The sequence below is a fragment of the Centroberyx gerrardi genome, chromosome 18 (genome assembly GCF_048128805.1).
Source record: "Centroberyx gerrardi isolate f3 chromosome 18, fCenGer3.hap1.cur.20231027, whole genome shotgun sequence".
In the NCBI taxonomy this organism is placed as follows: Eukaryota; Metazoa; Chordata; class Actinopteri; order Beryciformes; family Berycidae; genus Centroberyx; species Centroberyx gerrardi.
The window spans coordinates 20,258,403-20,279,089 of NC_136014.1; the positions used below are offsets into that span (position 1 = coordinate 20,258,403).

General features: G+C 41.6%; 1 protein-coding gene across 1 annotated transcript; it reads right to left on the reverse strand.

Annotated features, from left to right (window-relative positions):
• Positions 1-1,082: 1,082 nt before the first annotated feature.
• elp3 (elongator acetyltransferase complex subunit 3) lies at positions 1,083-20,497 on the reverse strand. The gene is made up of 15 exons (XM_071914239.2): positions 20,358-20,497; positions 19,475-19,574; positions 18,851-18,989; positions 18,123-18,193; positions 17,765-17,828; positions 16,749-16,817; positions 15,749-15,903; positions 12,386-12,547; positions 11,697-11,823; positions 5,709-5,902; positions 4,230-4,320; positions 3,395-3,460; positions 2,927-3,154; positions 2,647-2,728; positions 1,083-2,151 (listed from the first exon to the last, which is right to left on the reverse strand). The coding sequence occupies exons 1-15, from the start codon at positions 20,377-20,379 to the stop codon at positions 2,060-2,062; spliced, it is 1,662 nt and encodes a 553-aa protein (XP_071770340.2). The 5' UTR covers positions 20,380-20,497; the 3' UTR covers positions 1,083-2,059.
• Between the last annotated feature and the right edge of the window lie 190 nt (positions 20,498-20,687).

Genomic DNA, 20,687 nt, shown 5'->3' on the forward strand with positions numbered 1-20,687 from the left:
TACGTGTTCAGCATCCCTTCTTTCTCTCATTAAGTTCTACTGTTATTTTGCACACTCTTATAATGCTGTGATCCATACTTTTCCCCCCATGCTTTTCATTCATACCAATCTACTTAATATGTTTTAGTGCTGAAATTTTCAGATGCACATATTTATATAACTCCCATTTTCCATATATTCTGTTTTATATTTTTCCATTATCCCATTACTATTTGCTGCTGCAACATCCCAATTTCCCCACAGGAATCATTTTAAGTTTCATCTTATTTCAGTTGAGTAATTTTCTAGACAAGTGCTCTTACACTTTTTTGCACAGTAAAATTTAATAGAAGTTGCCGTACTTCAAAATATTTCACTCTCTCTCTTTTGCAGTGAAGATAAAAACCCGACTCTGCCTCATCCCCAGCACAAATCACCTCAGCACAGACTCAGCGAGTCTGAGGGGGGAAAAGTCCTTTCAGATTTCACAGCTGATAGCAGGAGTGAGCAAGCGTGGAGAGAAACAGCAAATCTGGCCTATTCCTCAATGCGTCAGTACTGCAACACTAACTCACAGCACAGCAGAGTCACGACACAGGGGCCGCATCCAGGAAATTACGCATGGCCGTTCAGCCTCAATCATCCTGGGCAGTGGGAATCTATATGAGACATAGGTCGCCATATGAGGCTTTTCCCCTTTATTGCTGCCCATTTTTCAGATGACAAACCCTTTCCAGAAAGCGTGCGGCTGAACACAGCACTCAGTCAATGCTCAATAGACAGGTAACTGATGAAGATGTAATTGGAATGGCTGTGTCAAATGAGCCAGTAAAACACTCTCATAGGGCAATCATCAGGGGTCTCCTGCAAGGGCTGGGACCCTTGACATTGGGGAATGCGTTAGAGGAGGAGGCAGAACAGACACTCCATTCCTGGGGAAAGTAAAACTGAATGTCATGTTGGAAGCTTATTAAGTATTGGCTATTCTGCGATTTTAGGCTTAACTATCATATCGTCTTATCCTGGAAAGATGGACCAGAACAAAAGATGACTTTACTCCAAAACGGCAAAATATCAAGAACGTTTTCTCTCACAGCAGGACACAAAGTGTAACTGAAATATACTTTATTCCTTGAGCAAAAACGGTGAGTGATGTTCGTTCAACATGTGGAATCCACCAGCAGAATACACGTAGCCCCGAGAACGCATGACAGAAACACAACAAATAGGATTAACTGAGGGGTTTTTAAAAAGCAATTTACATAACACTAATATTCAATTTCCTGCCCTATAAATCAAAATTGTGCAATTACACAACGGCTGCCCAGCGAGGACGTTTCCCACCGTTCATTCATCCACTGCCAACCATTAATGAACGGTTGACTCATAATGGTTTTCCATTTAACTGCAACATAAACACGATTAACTAATACCATGACACTAAACAGGCTTTCCCATCCTAGACAAACGCATATAAATTCTTGAAGGGACACCTGCACATTTTGAGCTTCAGAGTGTCATTTTTCTTCACAAGGCACATGGAACATTTCAGACACAAAAGCTAAAAATACTTGCATGCCATTATTTGTGTATTTGAAGAGCAAATACTGAAACTTCTTTATGTGCCTGTTTAGGAAAAGTAACAGACTAGAGGCTGAGACTGCAGCGGTACAGAGCGGTTGCGTCTCAAATTGAACTCTAACCCTCATCTACAACAAACGCTGTGGTTTCATCTTAAATGACTGTACTTTATTCCTCACATCCTCCCTCACTCGGCCTCCTTATCTAAATAAAGCGGAGGAGATGCAATAGCGTCGCCTGATGTGCACGAGATAAAAAGCAGATGCATGAACTGAAGGGAAGAAACTCAACAGTAATCTCCTTTAATGCACGGAAAATGGAACAAGTGGGCTTTAATTTCCGACACACTCCATATACTGCAGGAATCGTGTCCGAAGAATAACGTCCTAATAAATAAAACAATTTGTGTGTGTGTGAGTGTGTTTGTATATGTGTGTCTGTATGTGCTGTCCAGATAAAAACATGGTCTACAATAAAAAAAAGTCTTCCATCTCCAGGCTCAGCCCATTCCAGGTCCGTAGAGGTCCTTCACCATATACGGCCCCTCCAACTCATAGCCCATCTTCCTGTAGTAGTTCCTGGTTCCTACTCCTGAACAACAGACCACACACAGACGAGAACAACATGTTTAGTATCATGCCAAAATAACATAACACCTTTTCCTACAATGTTGTGACAGTAATGTTATACTATGAGTCTCACTCAAAGACAAGATATAACAATATTTGTTTGTATAATGTAAAAATTTGGTGATTTTGTTGAAAAATGTAGAACCTTGTTTATCCATTTTCCTCAAAGATGGGTGAAATGTTTGAATGACTGAAATACATTAAAATGGTGCCAAATGTATTCACACTATGAAAAATTAAGGCACACATATTCTAAAACATCCTGTACGGTCTAATTTAGAGGCAAAATGTTTTCACTTGCAGCATATTTAGTTTTACTCACCAAGTAAATTCTGACAACTAGCAGTATATTCTTTGTATTGACACATTTAAATCATTATATCTCTTTGGTATACCAGGCATTTGCATGTCTAAGGAGGAGATAAATGATGTTCTCAGGTGTTACTGTGACTCTCACCTGAGATGACAGCCAGTTTGCCAGAGCCATGCTCCTCTCTGGCAATTCTCTCTGCCTCTTCCATCAGCATCATACCAAAACCCTGCACAGGGAGGAGAGACGGGTACAGAGAAAGAGATCAGTCATTCTCAAAACAAAAAAAAAAAAAAAAAAAAAGACTTATGGTATTTGTGATTTATTTGGCGGTTAATCTTAGTTTTTGGGCGCGTTCACACCGCAGTTTATTGTAACTCTGGAGTGTTTACTTTTTTGTAATAACAAAAAAAAATGATGTTTCCACCTGATGCTGGAACTTGCTGGGGTCTCGGCTGCTGACGGGGACGACGCTGCCGTACACGTGCAGCTCACGGACGATGGACACGCCCCCTTTCAGCTCCGGGCGGAACGACTGGGGGGAGCAGCGGCGCAGACGCAGCAGGCCAATCAGGATGTCCTGCTCTGGATCCTCGTAGGAGAGGAAGGTCTCCCAACCGCCGTTAGCCACGTAGTCCCTCCGCACCAGCTCCACCTGAACACACACACACACACACACACACACACACACACACACACACACACCAATGTGAGAGAATGGAGTGGTTGTTTAAAAAATACACAGCATTTGGTGGATGCCTTTATCCAAAGCAGCTTACAGTACCATGAGGGAATCTATTTTTTTAGCATGGGCGGCCTGAGCTATACAACGTCACAGCATTTCATCCTTCCATCTCCAGCTGTTTGACAGTGAATGTGCTCTGCTGCCTTTTACCTGGTAAGGTCTCACTTTGTGGTGGATCTCCTGAATCCCCACTTCTCTGGTTCTCACATCTCGACACTGCAGATAGAGACAGATACAAATTGATCAAACCATCTATTTAATCACATTTTAGAACCTCTGAACAACTCGAGTCATCCTGGAGAATCTAATGTTTGGAACTAAGTCATAGATTTAAATTCCAGGTTATTCACAGACTTTCCATAGATGCTTGTATGGTGGTATTTTTGACTTGCCTCTTAGCCAATAAACACTTTCTGATAGATGTTTTGCACTTCCTGTTATGCTACGGCTTCTTCTAATGGAAGCTTACAGGAGGTTCTTTACCACATAGGTGTTTTCTGATGATGGATTTGGATGAGGCTTTTTATCCCAAGTCTCTTTTGATGAAAGCTGACATGGGGTCTTATGCCTCATAGTGGTTTGTGTTGGAGAGCCTGTTGCAACGAGCCTCATTCACCCGGCCTGGCATTCTCAGGATCAATGGATTCTGAGTGGATCTACATCCATAAAAGTTGTCTAGTACTTTCCCACATATATTCTACAATAGTAACACGGGGGAAGTGCGAGGACGTTCCAATTCCACGCTCCAACGATTCCAAACTATACCTTGGAGGCTTTTTATCTTTTAACTTACTCTATCATAGCAATGCATGCAAATTATTCCGACCGTCAGCATTCATCTGTTGGCAACCGCCGCCACGGGAGTTCTACGGTGCCCACTTGGATTGCATCCCAGTCGAAATAGTCCATTAACCACTAACCCTTCTGCACTCAAAAGAAGCTGACATGGTGTCTTTTTGTAATATGGGAGGCCTTTCAGTCTCACCTCAGTGCCCATGTCCTTCATCCTGGCCAGAGCCAGCTCTCTCAGGTTACCGTGCTCCACTCCGGAGCTCACCAGGGGCATGGGGATATCCCTGATGGGGGGGGGACAGGGAGGGAGAGGGAGAGAGAGAGGGAGAGAGAGAGAGAGAGAGAGAGAGAGAGAGAGGGAGAGAGAGAGAGAGAGGGGACAGGGAGAGAGAGAGAGAGAGAGAGAGAGAGAGAGAGAGAGAGAGAGAGAGAGAGGGGGGGGGGGACAGGGAGGGAGAGGGAGAGAGAGAGAGGGGACAGGGAGGTAGAGGGAGAGAGAGAGAGAGAGAGAGGGGGGCAGGGAGGGAGAGAGAGAGGGAGAGCGAGAGAGGGGGACAGAGAGGGAGAGGGAGAGAGAGAGAGGGGGACAGGGAGGTAGAGGGAGAGAGAGAGAGAGGGGGACAGAGAGGGAGAGGGAGAGAGAGAGAGGGAGAGAGAGAGGGAGAGAGAGAGAGGGGGACGGGGAGGTAGAGGGAGAGAGAGAGAGGGAGAGAGAGAGAGGGGGACAGGGAGGTAGAGGGAGAGAGAGAGAGAGAGGGAGAGAGAGAGAGGGGGACGGGGAGGTAGAGGGAGAGAGAGAGAGGGAGAGAGAGAGAGGGGGACAGGGAGGTAGAGGGAGAGAGAGAGAAAGGGGGACAGAGAGGGAGAGGGAGAGAGAGAGAGAGAGAGAGACAGGGGGACAGGGAGGTAGAGGGAGAGAGAGAGAGAATTCACACATGAAATGACAGAAAAATAACTTATTACAGAGGCAAACGTACAATACATCTACAGTAGGGCTGGGCAATAGTGTACACCCTCCTGTCAACAAACTGTTATCATATATGTTGCCAGTCCCCAATGTTTTCATCCATGCTGTAGGGTACAGACAGACACACACACACACACACACACACACACACACACACACACACACACACACACACACACACACACACACACACACACACACACACACACAATGTAGGTGTGACTCGAATTGAGACCTAAACGCACAGGGAAGGAACATTTTTACATTATAAATTATAGGAGAAGTCCTTGCAGTCGAGATAAAAAAAAAAAACCTGATGAACAAGTATTAGTTCGCAGTGCATTCCCAATAGGAAGAATGAATTATGAAGGATGAATTTAACATCAACTTGAGCATATTTTTTGTCCCTGCATGTGCCGTCACATTTCAGTGTCTTGCACTAGGCTACATTATAAATTACCAAACATTAATAATAGTAATTTAAATCTGCCAAAAATCAGCAAGGGAATTTCCACCAGCGATGGATTCAGTCCATTTCTGATCCCTGATGTATTTGTCGAATCACCCAAACCTAATGTACAGTCACCTATGATCCCTTTTTTGTATTATCTGAAAAAGTTTAAAAACTTTCACTGAATGTTTTGAATGACTTGCTCTATCGGCTGTCCTTAGTTAAAATCAGGCCCAGTCATCTCTCTCTCTCACCTCTGCACCCGGTAGACGCGGGTCCAGGGCGGCACCAGGGCCAGGATTCGGGCCACCAGGTCCACCAGGGCGCTGGGCGGGTAGCTCTTGTACCGGCCCGTCTTCCACAGCTCATACAGACCAGTGCCTCGGATCACTAGCGTTGGGTACAGCTTCAAACCGTCGGGCCTGAACGCTGGATTCTCAAAAAACTCCTGGAAAAAGGACACACAGATCCTTGTTATGCTCGTCATTTCAATTCGATTTTTGAGACCCAACTCCTGCCTGCATTTCTGGGCTTCCACACACTGAAAATGTTTCTTATGTGTCTCTTGTAAACGGGGACATAGAAAAAGAGTAAATGAAAAGACAAAATGTTAGTTTTAGTTCCTTGACTATCTTCTCTCTTTGCTTTCTATGTGTTTCATTCAAAATTAGAGTAGCTTGGCCTGTTGACAGATACTGAGTTGACACACACACTACTGGCTACGGCTTACTAACACACACACTGAGTGTCAGTATCTGTCAATAAGTTTTATAGCCTGAGGGAAAAGTGACGGGAACAATGACAGAATTGTACTGAGCTAGTATATAGTTTCTTTTTTCTCTAGTTTCTTTTCCACAAATCATTGTAATCAATTAATCAACCATGTTTTTTTTACCACAACACGCAGACTAATCATTTCTGTGTTGTGTAATAATATTTATGGATTGCACTTTATTGTAAAATCGTTCATTTTGACAGTCATGCCAATAGAGCTTCTTTGACTTAAGAGGGAATGAGAGGGAGAAAAGGAGAGAAAGAAAGTGAGAGAAAAAGAGAGCAATAGAGAGTGGTTCTAAAAATATGCACTAAGATTTATTGTATTCTTATGCTTTCTGACTACATGGCCAGACAGTGCCAAAGAAAAATAACTGAATATCAAAGGAAAAAAATGGTGCATTTGCAGAAGTGCTCGGCTTAAATAAATAAACCACATACAGTGAGCTTGAATAAAGCCAATATCTAAAAAGAGCGGCACATCAGTGTCCAGCTATTCACTTGAAGAAAACGAATCTTGCTGTCCGGTTTAGCGCGGTGAGGGAAATCAATGTGATTTCCTGTCATTCTCTTCTACTCAGCGCTGGCAATCATGATCAGAACCGTGAAGATTTGGAATCGGCGCTCGTTCTCCAAAATAGGCCGCAATATCAGCATCGCATAATCTCTCCCTCGTCACAGCTCATAATCACACGAGGGCGTGATCCACGTGGCCCCGCACTAAACCCAAAGGGAGGGGGGAGGAGAGGCGGGGGGGGGGGGGGGGGAGGTATCCAATCTGACAAATAACAAAAAGCTGCGATAACAAAAAACGATTACTAATAGAGACTACTTGGGGATTCTGCGCCTGCTGCCATCTTGGATCGGGTATCACAACTCCTGTTGGCTGGCAGAGTGGAACCCCGTTCAGGATGCCTCCCTCGGGACAGAGAGCGTCTGTACATGGGAGATAAGTGAGAGACGATCTCCGGCTGGGAGGAAGTTGTAATCGAATCCCATTATCAGGACGACCATGGTGGACGCAAGGAGGATGCAAAGTTCTCTGCCCGCTGCCCACTGTGGGTTATATGTTCAGTTAATGTGATAGTAAATGCTGCACTGCATTAACTGGACGCTAAGCTCTTGTATCCTAAACCAGTCTGAGACCTCAGCTGACATTAAGGCACTAAACCCTCAATGGAATATGACTGGGACAATGTGTACAAGTAGGAAATAATGGTGAAAAAAAACAGGAACGTGTAAAAAAAAACCCAAAACTGGTATCCTGGAAAGAAAAAGAAAAAGAAAAATGATACATCCCTGCCTCCTTAAGCTGGTGACTGGTACTTAAGAACAGGCATGAATTGAATTATCAATTTTCATAGATGCTCTTTTCTCTTTATTTAATACACATCCTTCCACTGAAACCTCAACTGCTATTTGCATCATATTTGGAACATTAACTTGCCGTCTTCGCCAATATTACCAGACGCTGCGAGCAAACCTCAGATGTGAAAATCCATGAGGTGGAATTTTCAGTCACGCCGTACATTGATTTATCCATTCTCTCTATCAGCTTAATCCCTTTCAGGGTCACAGGGGGGCTGGAGTCTGGGTGGTGGTCGCCAGTCATGTAATAAGCAGCTAAATTGTGGCTAAAACATATATAAGTGTTAGTGATTCATCAGACTAAGGTATATGCCACATTGTTGTGAGTGAAAAACTGTTGAGGGCTTGGTGCAAAATAGGCGTGAGTGACATTTTGGCAGAAAATGAATATTATAGTCATTGGAAAGTTCTATCTGATAGTCAGAACAACACATTTGTAACAAAAATTTAAATGAAGTGAAAAACCAAAAGACCCAAATGAAAACACTAAATTGAATTTAGTTAATAGCTCATGTTATGTTTTAAACTAGAAATAACCGCCTCGCGGTTGTATGCCTCTGCCAATAAAATTTGTTTTATCATTGCAAGGACAGTCTTTATTTATTGAACATATATAATTAATGTGATTATTAGGTCAACTTAAAGGATTTTGGTGTCTGCAAAAGTAAGTGACAGCACTTCCACTGTTTTTGTAGAATGACCCAAGATCATTTTGTCAGCTACAGTGGTAAGCAAAACATTATGATGTCACAGTGAAGTTTACCTTTGAACTTTTGGATATAAAATGTCATCACTTCATCATTTTATCCTATTAGACATTTGTGTGAAATTTTGTCATAATTAGCGTATGAATTCTTGAGTTATGGCCAAAAACGTCTTTTGTGAGGTCACAGTGACCTTGACCTTTGACCACCAAATTCTAATCAGTTCATCCTTGAGCCCAAGTGGACGTTTGTGCCAAATTTGAAGAAATTCCCTCAAGGCGTTCCTGAGATATCGCGTTCACGAGAATGGGACGGACGGACGTACGTTCGGACGTACGTGCGGACGGACGGACGGACGGATGGACGGACAACCCGAAAACATTATGCCTCCGGCCACGGCTGTCGCCAGCGCGGAGGCATAATAAAAAGGTGCAATCATGTAAAGTTTTGGTTTTGCTCTGCTACAAAATTAGGAAACTGTCACTTATGCCCCTCAGTGTGTCAAATGTCCAAACACTCTCTTTCTCCCGTCTTTCCTGTCATTTTCCACTGTATACAATTTCATAAAATCCTCAAATTCCTTTGAAATAAACAAAAAAAAAATCATAACAAAGTTTTGTAGTGCAGGGTGTTTTTACATGAGAGGTGTCCCAGTGTATTTGAGGGGTACCGGGACAAGTCTGAATATATTTAGTTTGGGTCCTGGACTGAAGCTGTGCGTTTTTCCACGCTAAAAGGAACTGGGTCATGGGAATTTAGAGGAGGGGGAGAAAAGGGGAGTCACACACAGGTTGCATAAGCTGGTACTGATAGTGTGATAAGAGAGAAGAGAAGCAGGAGGGGAGATGGTGCGATGGAAGAGGAGCAAGACGAGCGAGAAGAAACAGATGGAGCGATGGGCGAAGAGAGAGAAGAAGAGAAACTGTGTGATGGGAGAAGACAGAGAAGCAGAAAGAGAGATGAGTGATGGGAGCGGAAAGAGGCGAGCATAAATAGATATAAGTGATGGGAGAAAGAAGAGATAGTGTGATGGGAGAGCAGAGAGACGAAGAGAGATGGTCGGACGGGAGAGGAGACAAAGCATAAAGTGAGAAAGTGTGATTGGAGAGGACAGAGAGAAGCATAAAGAGAGATAATGTGATGGGAGAGGAGAGAGACAGAGGCATAAAAAGAGATGAGTGATGGGAGGAGAGAGAGACAAGCATAAATAGTGTGATGGGAGAGGAGGGGTAACATACAGAGAGATCGTGCGACGGGACAGAAAAGAGAGAAGAGGGGAGATTGCGTAATGGGAGAGGAGTGAGATGAAGAAAGAAAGAGGAAAGAGACGGAGGTAGGAAGAGAGACAGTGTTATGGGAAAGGAGAGAGAAGAAGAGGAGAGACTCTTCGAGGGTCTCTTCAAACACACATTCAGACAGGAAGTGTGGTGGCGTACGCTACCAGTCAAAAGTTTGGCCACACCACATTTTCCTTTATTTTTACTATTTTTCACATTTCAGAATAATAGTAAAGGCATCAAAACTATGAAATAACACAAATGGAAGTATGCCGTGACCAAAAAAAGTGTTAAACAAATCAAAACTATCTTATATTTTACATTCTTTAAAGTAGCCGCCCTTTACCTTGATGGAAAGACAAAGGCTTTGGAAAGAAATTCATACATAGGATCAACTTCACTATTTATATTTGTCTAAGAAACAAACTTCAAGCATTTAAGCATAAGCCTTTAGATCAAAAATCACTTTAAGATGATGAAAATCAATTCAATCAGGTGTGTCCAAACTTTTGACTGGTAGTGTACACACACACACACACACACACACACACAAACACACACACACAGGAAATGTAACTAATCTGCTGGAAGACATGAACTATTTTTCCCTCGACTTGAATCAGTCTGTGAGAAATGAAACACTTAAGAGCTGTTGATGCTTAGAAGATCGACGACGCCCTAAATGCTTTCATCGCCGTACATTCAACTTTCCCATTTTACTCGGCGAGCTCCAACAATGACCCCATCGTTCATAAAAACTCCCCTGTAAACAAATAAGACAGAAAACGAAATTTCGCTTTGCTTCCACCCAACTCTGAAAAAAGTCCAATTTAAGTTTACCGGTCGGTAACGAAGCTGAGTCAAGCAGGTACTTCCACGTTACGACTGAGCTGCCCTCCGCTCGCTTGCCGTCTTTTGGGTTTTTTTTAATGGGTAGTTCATTACAGAGGAAATCAAGCTTTTTACTCATTTCACCTCTGTAATAGACTGATTCACCGTAATGTGAAACACTGCGTCACCACACTGTAAGCCAGCGCTCACCCACACAAGTAGTAATAAAAAAAGAAAGAGATGGGAAAAGAAAGATAAATAGTTGAATCGAAAGAGAAAAGAAGGAGAGGTTGTTTCTTCCTTTTGCCTGTTTTGCGGCGAGATGTCGTGATAAAACCCTTGGGGTGATTTTTTAGTCTCACCTGCTCAAATTAGCAATCTGTTTCTTTCCTTTATCTTCCTTTCACCGCTGCGTTTTTAATCACTTCACTTCTGTTTTATCACTGTGCAAATAAACCAAACTGAGCTGAAAATACATACAGTCTCAAACTGGGTCTTCATTTACATCCTACAGTCAGACTCCCTGGGAAGGAGCATAATCTGATTCTGCATACTAATATTATGGCCCTGTTTTCAATCAGGGGTGCAAGTGAGCCTGCTGTTGGAGAAAGACATCTGACAATATTTTGCATTTGAGTCACATCATGTTGGGGACTGCGGGACTAACTTTCACAGCTCCTTGGTTTTCTATTTAAAGATGCTACATGTAGGACTTACTCATTAGTATACCACTGTGAAATTACTCGTGATGACACATCCTGATGCTGAGCAAAAGACAAAAACATGACTGTTACTGTCACAAACAGTAACCCTAATGATCTACTTGGCACTTAACTTTTTTTTTTTGTGAAAAGCACTGCAGCTCATTTTGCTTCTCTGGTATCAGTTTGTGGAGCCGCCTCCCCCTGCAAATCAAAAACTACCCTACCAAACTGATGATACGCACGGATACAAAATGATATCAGCATCGTAAATAACAGTATATTTATACCACTTTATATACCAATTTCAGGTTTCACAGCTTGTCGATTCACAAACTAAGCTTCGAGACAATCAGCACAGCATAAAAAAGCTGGAAATAATCGGTGGAAAAACTTCCCTGATTCTGAATTGATCCTTAATTGACATTTTGACAATGAATTTTGAAAGAGAGGGCATGGTTAATGATCTGTTACAGAGAGAAAAGCAGGAAAATGAAGTTCAATAAGAAACAAATGGAAGCTTTCTGTCTAAATAGCCTGAAATTCTGAAAACAACAACAACAAAACTCTCATTTGTGAACACTTACAATAAACTGCTCCACGTCCCTCTCCATGCCCACGTTGGGCAGGTCGGGCATCATGTGCGCCACCACCTTGAAGCCGGCGTCCTTCGCCAGCTGGAAGGACTCGCACACCGCTCGCACCGTGTGGCCTCTGGAATAAACACACATGCACAGGAACATAGAGTTAAGATGTAAAGCCCACAAGTACAATGTTCATCCATTCATCCATATATCGGTCCGTCCATACATAACCAACTTCTGTATCCATCCATCCACTGACTCATTCATTCATCCATCCACCAACTTGTCTATATATCATCACATCCATCGCTGAAACGATCAGTCGATTAATCGATTGACAGAAAATTAATCGATTCGTTTTAGTCATGTACAAGTAAAAATACCAAACATTTGCTGGTTACAGCTTCACAAACACTAAGATTTGCTTGTTTCATAAAATTATTAAATGAATACTTTGTGTTTTTTTGGCTGCTGGTCAGACTAAGTAAGCAATTTTAACAATCACTTTGGGTTCTGGTAACTTGTGATGGGCATTTGTCATATTTTTTACATTTTCTAGACATTTTCTATAATCAGTAGATTAATCGATAATGAAAATAAACATTAGTTGCATCCCTAATCCACACTTCCATCCTTTCTTCCTCTCTCCCATTCATCTATCCGTTCATCCATCGCTCCCCCCACCCTCTGACCTGTTGGTGTCGCGGGCCACGTCCTCATAGACGCTCTGGACTCCTATCTCGAGCCGCGTGCAGCCGTAGCCCAGCATGTCGCTGAGGTGTCTCTTCAGGCAGTAGTCCGGCCGGGTCTCGATGGTGATTCCCACACACTTGGTGTTGCTGCGCTCCGAGTACCTGCAGGGGAATGAGTTGTTTCTGCTCATATTATGTTCTTATGAGTGTACTCAATAAAGTGAGTTTTTCCTATCAACTGCTGCTTTTCTAATTAGATTATTTCTGTAAATTGTCACTAAATATCTTGGGAAGCGCCATATGAATAAAATGTATCGCTGAGATCATTTGGCAACATCAATTTACAGGCTGCTAATTTACCGTCTTTATGGTTCATTATCCTGAAATGTATCACTAACCTCACAGTAAGGACACAGCAATATGCAATAAAAAAAGCTAAGGAAACAGAGTAAATTATAGTAAATATTGAATTTGTTTAGTGTAAAGAAACTTAAATGAGACAATAACAAGTGCATACTTTGCGTCAGAAGGCAGTTACAAGCCTAAATTACTTAATAAAGTAACCGACCTATTTGTTATTCTAAAACCATCCTGTTAAGAGACATAAAGGCTTGATTATTTTGTGTCATATTATCATTATTCAGATCTTTACAGATTAGTATCAGTATTTGTCTATAAGGAAACAGTAAGGTGATAGAAAATATTGAATAATTTAGGTGATATTTGTGCCTTAGCCCACTTCCAAAAGCAAGGGGGCCTTAAAGCTTTTCAGCATGATCACCAGATGAGAATTTTAACCTCTCATCCTGTGACCGAGGCTCATGAAAAACTATTGCTGATCTTCTAGTGTATCAATCCAGCAGCAGCAGGCCGGCTGCATCCTGATCCAGAGTTCAAGAAACAAGGAAACTAAAACGAACATACACTTTTTTGGATGTCGTGAGTAGAGGTAATGCATCAATTACATTTCCTTGTCTTGTTTTATGAATGTATTCTCCAGACATACAGGCAAGTGAGGAAAGAACGTGACAGCATAGCAGGAGCTGGGATTTAAACCCACTCAGTCATAAGCACAAGCTATATTGAATATAAGAACAATAGCTGGTACATTTTGGGATTAATGCGGTACTGCAACCTCCATTTTGACAACGTGAGCTTTCCTTGGCCAAACAAGTTTTGAAAGCAGATATTACACATTATTACAAAGATGTTTTATAGATATTTTCAGAGCTTCATCTAGTCTGAATCGGACTCAAAAGCTACGTACAAACTTCTTTGAGCCACTGATTGAAATCATAAAAACAATACAAGCGGCCAAACAGAGACACATCTCGTCTCACCACGTTAGCCAGCTGTCATTTTCTCCACTCCAGCTGCTCCTTTGACCATTACCACCCCTCGTGCCAGCTCATATTCCTTCTGACTCTGTATATGCTGGCAATAATTGTCCATCTTTTACAGTCTGCTGGCTGATTTACACCAATTACAGGAGTTTATGCTCCAGGGAGGATGATCAGATTGTATGAAATGAATCAATAAAAAGTCTATTATCTCAGGCGATTATCTCCAGGTAGCCCGCTGCTGTGATCTGATCAGACAGGGGCTGAGCATGGTGAGAGCCAGAGAGAGATGCTCACTGGGCATCACACACACACACAAAGACACATACAAACACAACCCTGCATAAACCACATCACACACACATACACACACTGACTGTGGCAGAGATAAGGGCAGTCCCCGAGTCAAAGCCAGCGCCTCCCCCGTCTCAAACTGATTAGCGGCCACCACAATTACTGCAATCATAGCATCTTAACGAACCCTGCTGATAGCAAAAGCAGGTCAAATCCTGCCAAACACCTACTCACACTTACATGGTTCCTGACGCACACACACCGTCCCGCAAACACTCTTTCACACATTCACACACAGACAAGGACAAACGGACATACGTAAATGGGAAGAAACACACACACACACACAGCACAGACACACACGTCCCGGGTCTTATCAGGCATTAGGGAAGTAAATGGCCCCCAGTGCCAAACAAACAGCCTCAGTCCTGTGGAAAAAGCCATTATTTTGTTCAATCATCTGTGTGACGTTCAGCCACCCCTTCTAGAAATGCGCATTTCTACCTTGACTCTCAATCTTCTCCAAGTCATCTAAAAAGTTGTTACTCAAATCCATATTGAGCAGACACACACCTAATTTCATTCGGTAAGTGGGGAATCAATCGAAGTAATTGAAGAGAACTTGGTGAGACTGCCTTCACTTTCCACCTGAACTCTGAATGGGTTTATTTGATGGCTTAATTTTGTGGAGATAGTCACTGTTGCTTTGCTTCCTCTAGGATATTCGGTGGTGGCGGTGGTGGGTTTTGGGAGGGGGTAACCATGGGGCAATGGTTCATAAAAACATACTAGGACACTTCTGATGTGGTGCACCACAGAAAAATATTTTAAAACAAGCTGGCTTCTACTGTAAGGACTAAAAATGAATCTTGAAACTAAATTTATCTCCTTAGTGAATGTCAATAAGTCTGGATGATGACTTTTACTTTCATATAGTCCTGGCAGTAGGAGCAGATATCCAGTAGTGAGGGAGAACTGCTGCTGAGTGAATGAAGGGGAAACACAACACTGTATCCATGAAATGATAGAATAGCTCCCTCTGGTGGAGACAGCCATTACTTATCTTCAGATGCCATACAGAGTAGTTATAAAGTATACAACACACGTGTACACACACACACACACACACACACACACAGGGCCTAAATACATCAGAAATTATGTGAGGCATACTGTAGATGCACAATACTGCGTTTAGAAGAAGTTTAGAATTGAGCTTTAAGAAACTATAGTGGAAAAAATAAACATTGACAGTTTACTTTGTCTCAAAATGTGGCTCTGTATCTGTATCACGGTCTTAAGAGACCTCAGGAAAAAGAAAGCAAGAAAAACTGCACCAAATAAAAACTTAATTGCAGGTCTGTAGAAATAGTAAAAATAGAGGATCAATTTTAAAAAGGGGGTAAATCCAATTGGTGGTATATAATGAGTGAGGTAATGCTCTTGACACCTTTCACAGGAGGATAATTTAAGTACTTGAGTGCCACTGCCATGTTCAAACAAGCAATTACGCCCAATTTTGTATTCTGTACCCATAACTTCAGAACCCTGGGACTAGATAGAATATAATAGACTATAATAGCTGTAATGAAATGTGAGAGATTCAACTACAGGACCCAGGTTGAATCCCCCTGTGTCTGCAAGCATCTGTCCTGCCACTCCCTGAAAGACGGCAAGTGAAAAGAGAGTTTCCCTACAGGGATCAGTGAAGTGTGATGTCATTGAGCACCTGACGGCCTCGGCCACGTTGTTGGAGGTGTGTCCAGACAGAGCGTCGTGCAGGTTCCTGATGAAGTAGTCTCTGTACTCCTCAGCCAGAGCCATGAAGGTCCCGCCCATCACGATGAACTCCACCTTGTCCACACTGTGGCCCAGCTGCTTCAGCTGGAGACGACACAGAAGACAAACAAAACATTTCAGTTTCCACCACTGGTAACTGAACAATATGGCAATACTGAGACGTTTTATTACATTGAATTTAGAATATCAGCTGTAGTTGAAAATTGTTAAAATGTTGATATAAGATTAAAAAATTGCAGTAAAATAATTGTGTTCCCTAGTTAGCATAACAGTAATCCTAATTACAATGATCACAATATCATGTAATATTATACTTTTAGCCATAATTGGGTAACCCTGGAATGTGGATAAGACCTTGACTGACTGACGAAAGCACAGATCAGACTAACACATCACTACATAAACCACTGCTGCTCTGATGGACGATTTTGCCCAACTGCGTTAGACTAATGCTGCCATCAATAAAAATAATGGCAAAATTGAGGTCAAGTCTTGGCTTTTCTTTTTTTTAAGTGCCACAAATCTCAAGTTTTTCAAGGAGTTTTTTGGAAGACAATTTATAGCTCTTGGCAGAGAAACCACCCAGAGGCAAACTTATCACTTGACACTGTAGTTCTTCACTGTACGCGGGTAAAAGCCATGATACTCATTACAGCACACTAAATTCATCATCATTGGTCATGATTTATACATGTGTGCAAGCCAAGGCCATCAGAAGCTGCAACAAAGTAGAACTGCTCACACACGTACATTACTATACACATCCTGAATGTATGGAGGACAATCGCATAGCAGCTACACAGCAGATGCTATGTCAAGCAGCTAAATGAAATGTATTCCTTTGACACGGTAATAGCGATCCAAGCCTATATAAACTGAAGAGCCATAGAGAGACATAAAATGGGTGTACACTGTAGGGTGACACTGACCTGCTCCACCCGATGTCTGGTCTGAAGGTACGGGTCATAACGCGCTCTGATGGCTCTCATGGACGTTGGCTATTGGAAAGAGAAAGAGGAATAGAAAAGATTTAGCACCCAGATGTGTAACGTGCAAACTGTAAAAGGAAAATTCATCTCAAGCCAAATTTACATCTGATGCCCACAATCTTTGATAGTTCAGTCTTGATTTGTGAAACTGAGCAATTCTCTCTCAAGGCTAGAAACAATGAGAGAGACTCTTAACGATGCAGTAAAAAGAGAAACCCAAGAGCTGCTTCAATGACGGTGAATAAGAGGCCGACGTTCTGGACACAGTGACAGGACACAAGGTGAATTTATAGGGAAGTAAGCAAACTTTCTGGTTCATATCTTTTGTTACTGCTACGGAAGAAAGTTCATGAGGATGTCAAAGCTCAAAAACAGTCTTTTATTAATCTACACATCCAACACACTATTCACCTAGATTTTCTTCTTTTGATGATGTCACAGATTCAAAAGTTGGTTCTAGGTTGGATTCTAGCTTTGAGATCAAGTTGCTCATGATCACAAACATTGACTGAACCATCTGAGATTACTGGAATAATAAACTTGAATTCTTATTTGGAGAGGTATATGCAATTTAAGACTCAATGAGTGTGCTAACATGCAAAGCATAGTCATATTATTAAGATAGTCAGATATTCAGTTTGAATTGTAACCTGTTAACATCATATAATTTACAGTAACCCAGATAATCAGTTGCCCTGATTATAAGAAACCAGGATAATATATCTGGGATGTACCTATATATACTTGTAAGTTATTTTTCCATTGTAATATTTAGAATGCTCTTTATTTGTATGTAAAGAATGTGATTGAATATGAGGAAAATCTGGGAACCGCATATACAGCTTATTCCAAAGAAGATCTTAACCAGAATACAAGCTTTTATCCAGTATAGTGTGTGCTTGTAAACCCACACTATGGATGCCTTGTATAGATGATGAGGCAAAATAGTATCTCACCTCATAGCCAGTGTAAGACTGTGTGGAGTATTCAAAATCTGAGTCAGGTCCACCGGGACAGTAGCTGCCAAAGTAGAAGTTGATTTAAGAGTTGCATTGAATATGATAACATTAAATACTTAAACATGTGATAATGAAAAATAAATTGTTACAACATAAAGGATGCAATCAAGTATTGAAATTTGTCATAGTCAACATAGTCAGGCTCACATCTCACATCTCACATCTACAGTGCCCAATTTTAAATTAAAGGTTGGACAAATGTTATTATGTGCCAAAGAATAAACTATTAAACAAATACCATCAAAATCCCAAGACTGGGTTTGGCTAATAGGAGGACAGATGTTGGGGGACTTACACACAGATGTTGCCTGTGAAGCTGATGTGCGGACAGCGATGGGGTTTGCACATCACAGCCACCACTGCAATCTGGAAAGATGACAAGCACACAATTTTGTAATTGTTCTTCTGACTATTCGTGTTTTATTGACAAATTGCTTATTAGGGATCTGAAAAATTTGGCAAAAAAGGTACATTCTTGAGGCAAACATTGGTCTGAAATCCAACCTCAACAGTCACTTTCACTCACAGTATGCCGTGTTGTTCAGGGTTGTCTTTTCATTTAATAGAAAGTGTAAACTGGAGCTGCTTGTGATAAAACATTCAGTCTTCATCATTCTATAATACCCTGAATATGAGAACCTTCAGACAGAGTTTTTTTTCGATAGGTAAAGCTCCATCAGATTAATTGACTGAATTGAAAGTGGACAGACCCCATCATTGTTTTGTTACTCAAGAATGTGGGAGACTGAAAATTTGTACTGCCTCCAAGGCATTTTGAGGAATCCAGAGTTTAATGCCAGATAAATGATCCAATTACAGAACAAGTCATATATTACCATACACACGGATGTTGCATTGTGTACTGAGATTAATACTATGGTAGTATTTATTATACAACTTCTTCAAACTACTTAGCTAACAGGACGCACAATGCAAATCAAGTGTTTGGTTACAACCTTAGAGAATTAAGTAAGAAAGCTGCTGACCCCAGAGAATGACCACAGGACATTTTGGGCTACCTACCCCGCTGGCAGTGCGGATGGGTTTGGCCTTCAGTTTAGGCACCAGGGCGCGACGGTAGTGTTGTGGGACGGCAGCGATGATGTCCACCAACCGAGGTTGGGCTGAAAGACCATATTTAGCTGAAGTCTTAGTCTTCACTCTGTTAAAAACACATGAGAGTGGTTGGGAGAGAAACAGTAGAGTGTGGTAAGAGGGTGTCTTTTTTTCCAATTGGCAAGCATGGAAACAAATAAAAGTGAATTAAATCGTGGAGATGGCTGGTTACGTAAATCTAGCTAAAATTATGTTATATTTGGATGTGTATGTGGAAGTGAAGGGTTTAAATTGTGTTAGCCTAACAACTCTTTGAAGACTGTGCTATTAGATAGGATAACCAAGCAATCTTTACAGTATTTGTCCTTTGATCTGAGCCCTACAGTAGTGGCTAAGGCAGGAGTTGGAGATTAGTTTATTGATTGATTGACTGACTGATTTAAATTCTTTAATAATACCTTAAAATAGACTAAATGACTTCTCAGCCAGGGACATCCCATATAAATGTAATGGAGGGCTTTCAGTAGGTCTTTCAAAAGTAAATACATCAGTATTACAAGGGGCTGTCTGTTTATAAAGGGGAAAACTTACTTGTTGAGGTTGATATCTTTGCCCTCTTCATGAGCGTCAACCAGCTGCTTGATGACATCCGCAATGGTCATCATCATCAGCTCAGCTCGGCTCAGATCACCTGGCAAAGTGCAGGTTAGTTGTTATGTTACAACCGTCCATTTTGAAATAATTAATACATTTTACCAGCAAATACCCCCATACTTCCCAGTACTTCCTGACAGAAATAGAATTCTAATAAATAAGCAGAATGGTTGGCTAAAAAATTCTCCCCCATCAAAAGCAGGAGTGAAAGGCCCAGACCAGGGATTTCCTCCTGCTCCTCCTCCCCCATCATCATCATCTGTACAATATCTGATTTGTGTATAATGTATGTAATGTGTAATATCCCATGTATATAATGTAACCTGCTACACCAACAACTCATATTTATTCCAGCATCTTTGCACTCTGCACCATTGCCCTAGTGTTGTTTACGTTGTACATAGTAGTTAAATGTTTAGGTTTTACCTCTGTTCATCTTGTTGTCCTTGTTTTTAGCTATATATTTATTCTGTGTAAGTACATTGACAGCAACGAAAAACTGGAGTCAAATTCCTTGTATGTGTACTTGGCCAATAAAGCTGATTCTGATTCTAAATTGCTCAAAAAATATTCCCAAACAGTAACGTTAACAACTGAATCACTAGAGGTTTAGAAATGTTCCACACCCACGAATATTTCAGCTTTTAACGTTATATGTCTTTAGCTATGTAACCACTAACGTTATGTCATGTTATGAGACGGAGGCAGAGTGGACCAAGGAGGTTCTGGACATGCAGTTAGCATTAGCAACAAGCTACAGCCAGCCTGTCCAACTCAGAGAGTCATTTCACATATTTGAAAGACAGTTTCACAATCTTACTCTTCTTCTTTGGCTTCCCCATTTCGTCTTATAGGCAGGCTGTCCAACTCGACTGAAGTGGATGCTTGTTAGAGAGAACTACATCTGTTTTGAAAACCGAGAGAACTGTCAGAAAATTGTAAACATCGCCACGCTGCGTCAAAACACGGCTCCTGCCGTTCGGCAATCGAAACCGTCGTAAAACAGCGTAAAAGCGCCTTTCATAATAAAGTTACTTCCAATAATTCCAGTTTATAAGACTAAAGCAATGCCGCGTTTTTCATGCGTGTCGTGTTAATTCACTTAACTTCAAATGATGATGCTTTGCTGAATTTGTCATAATTGTTTTCG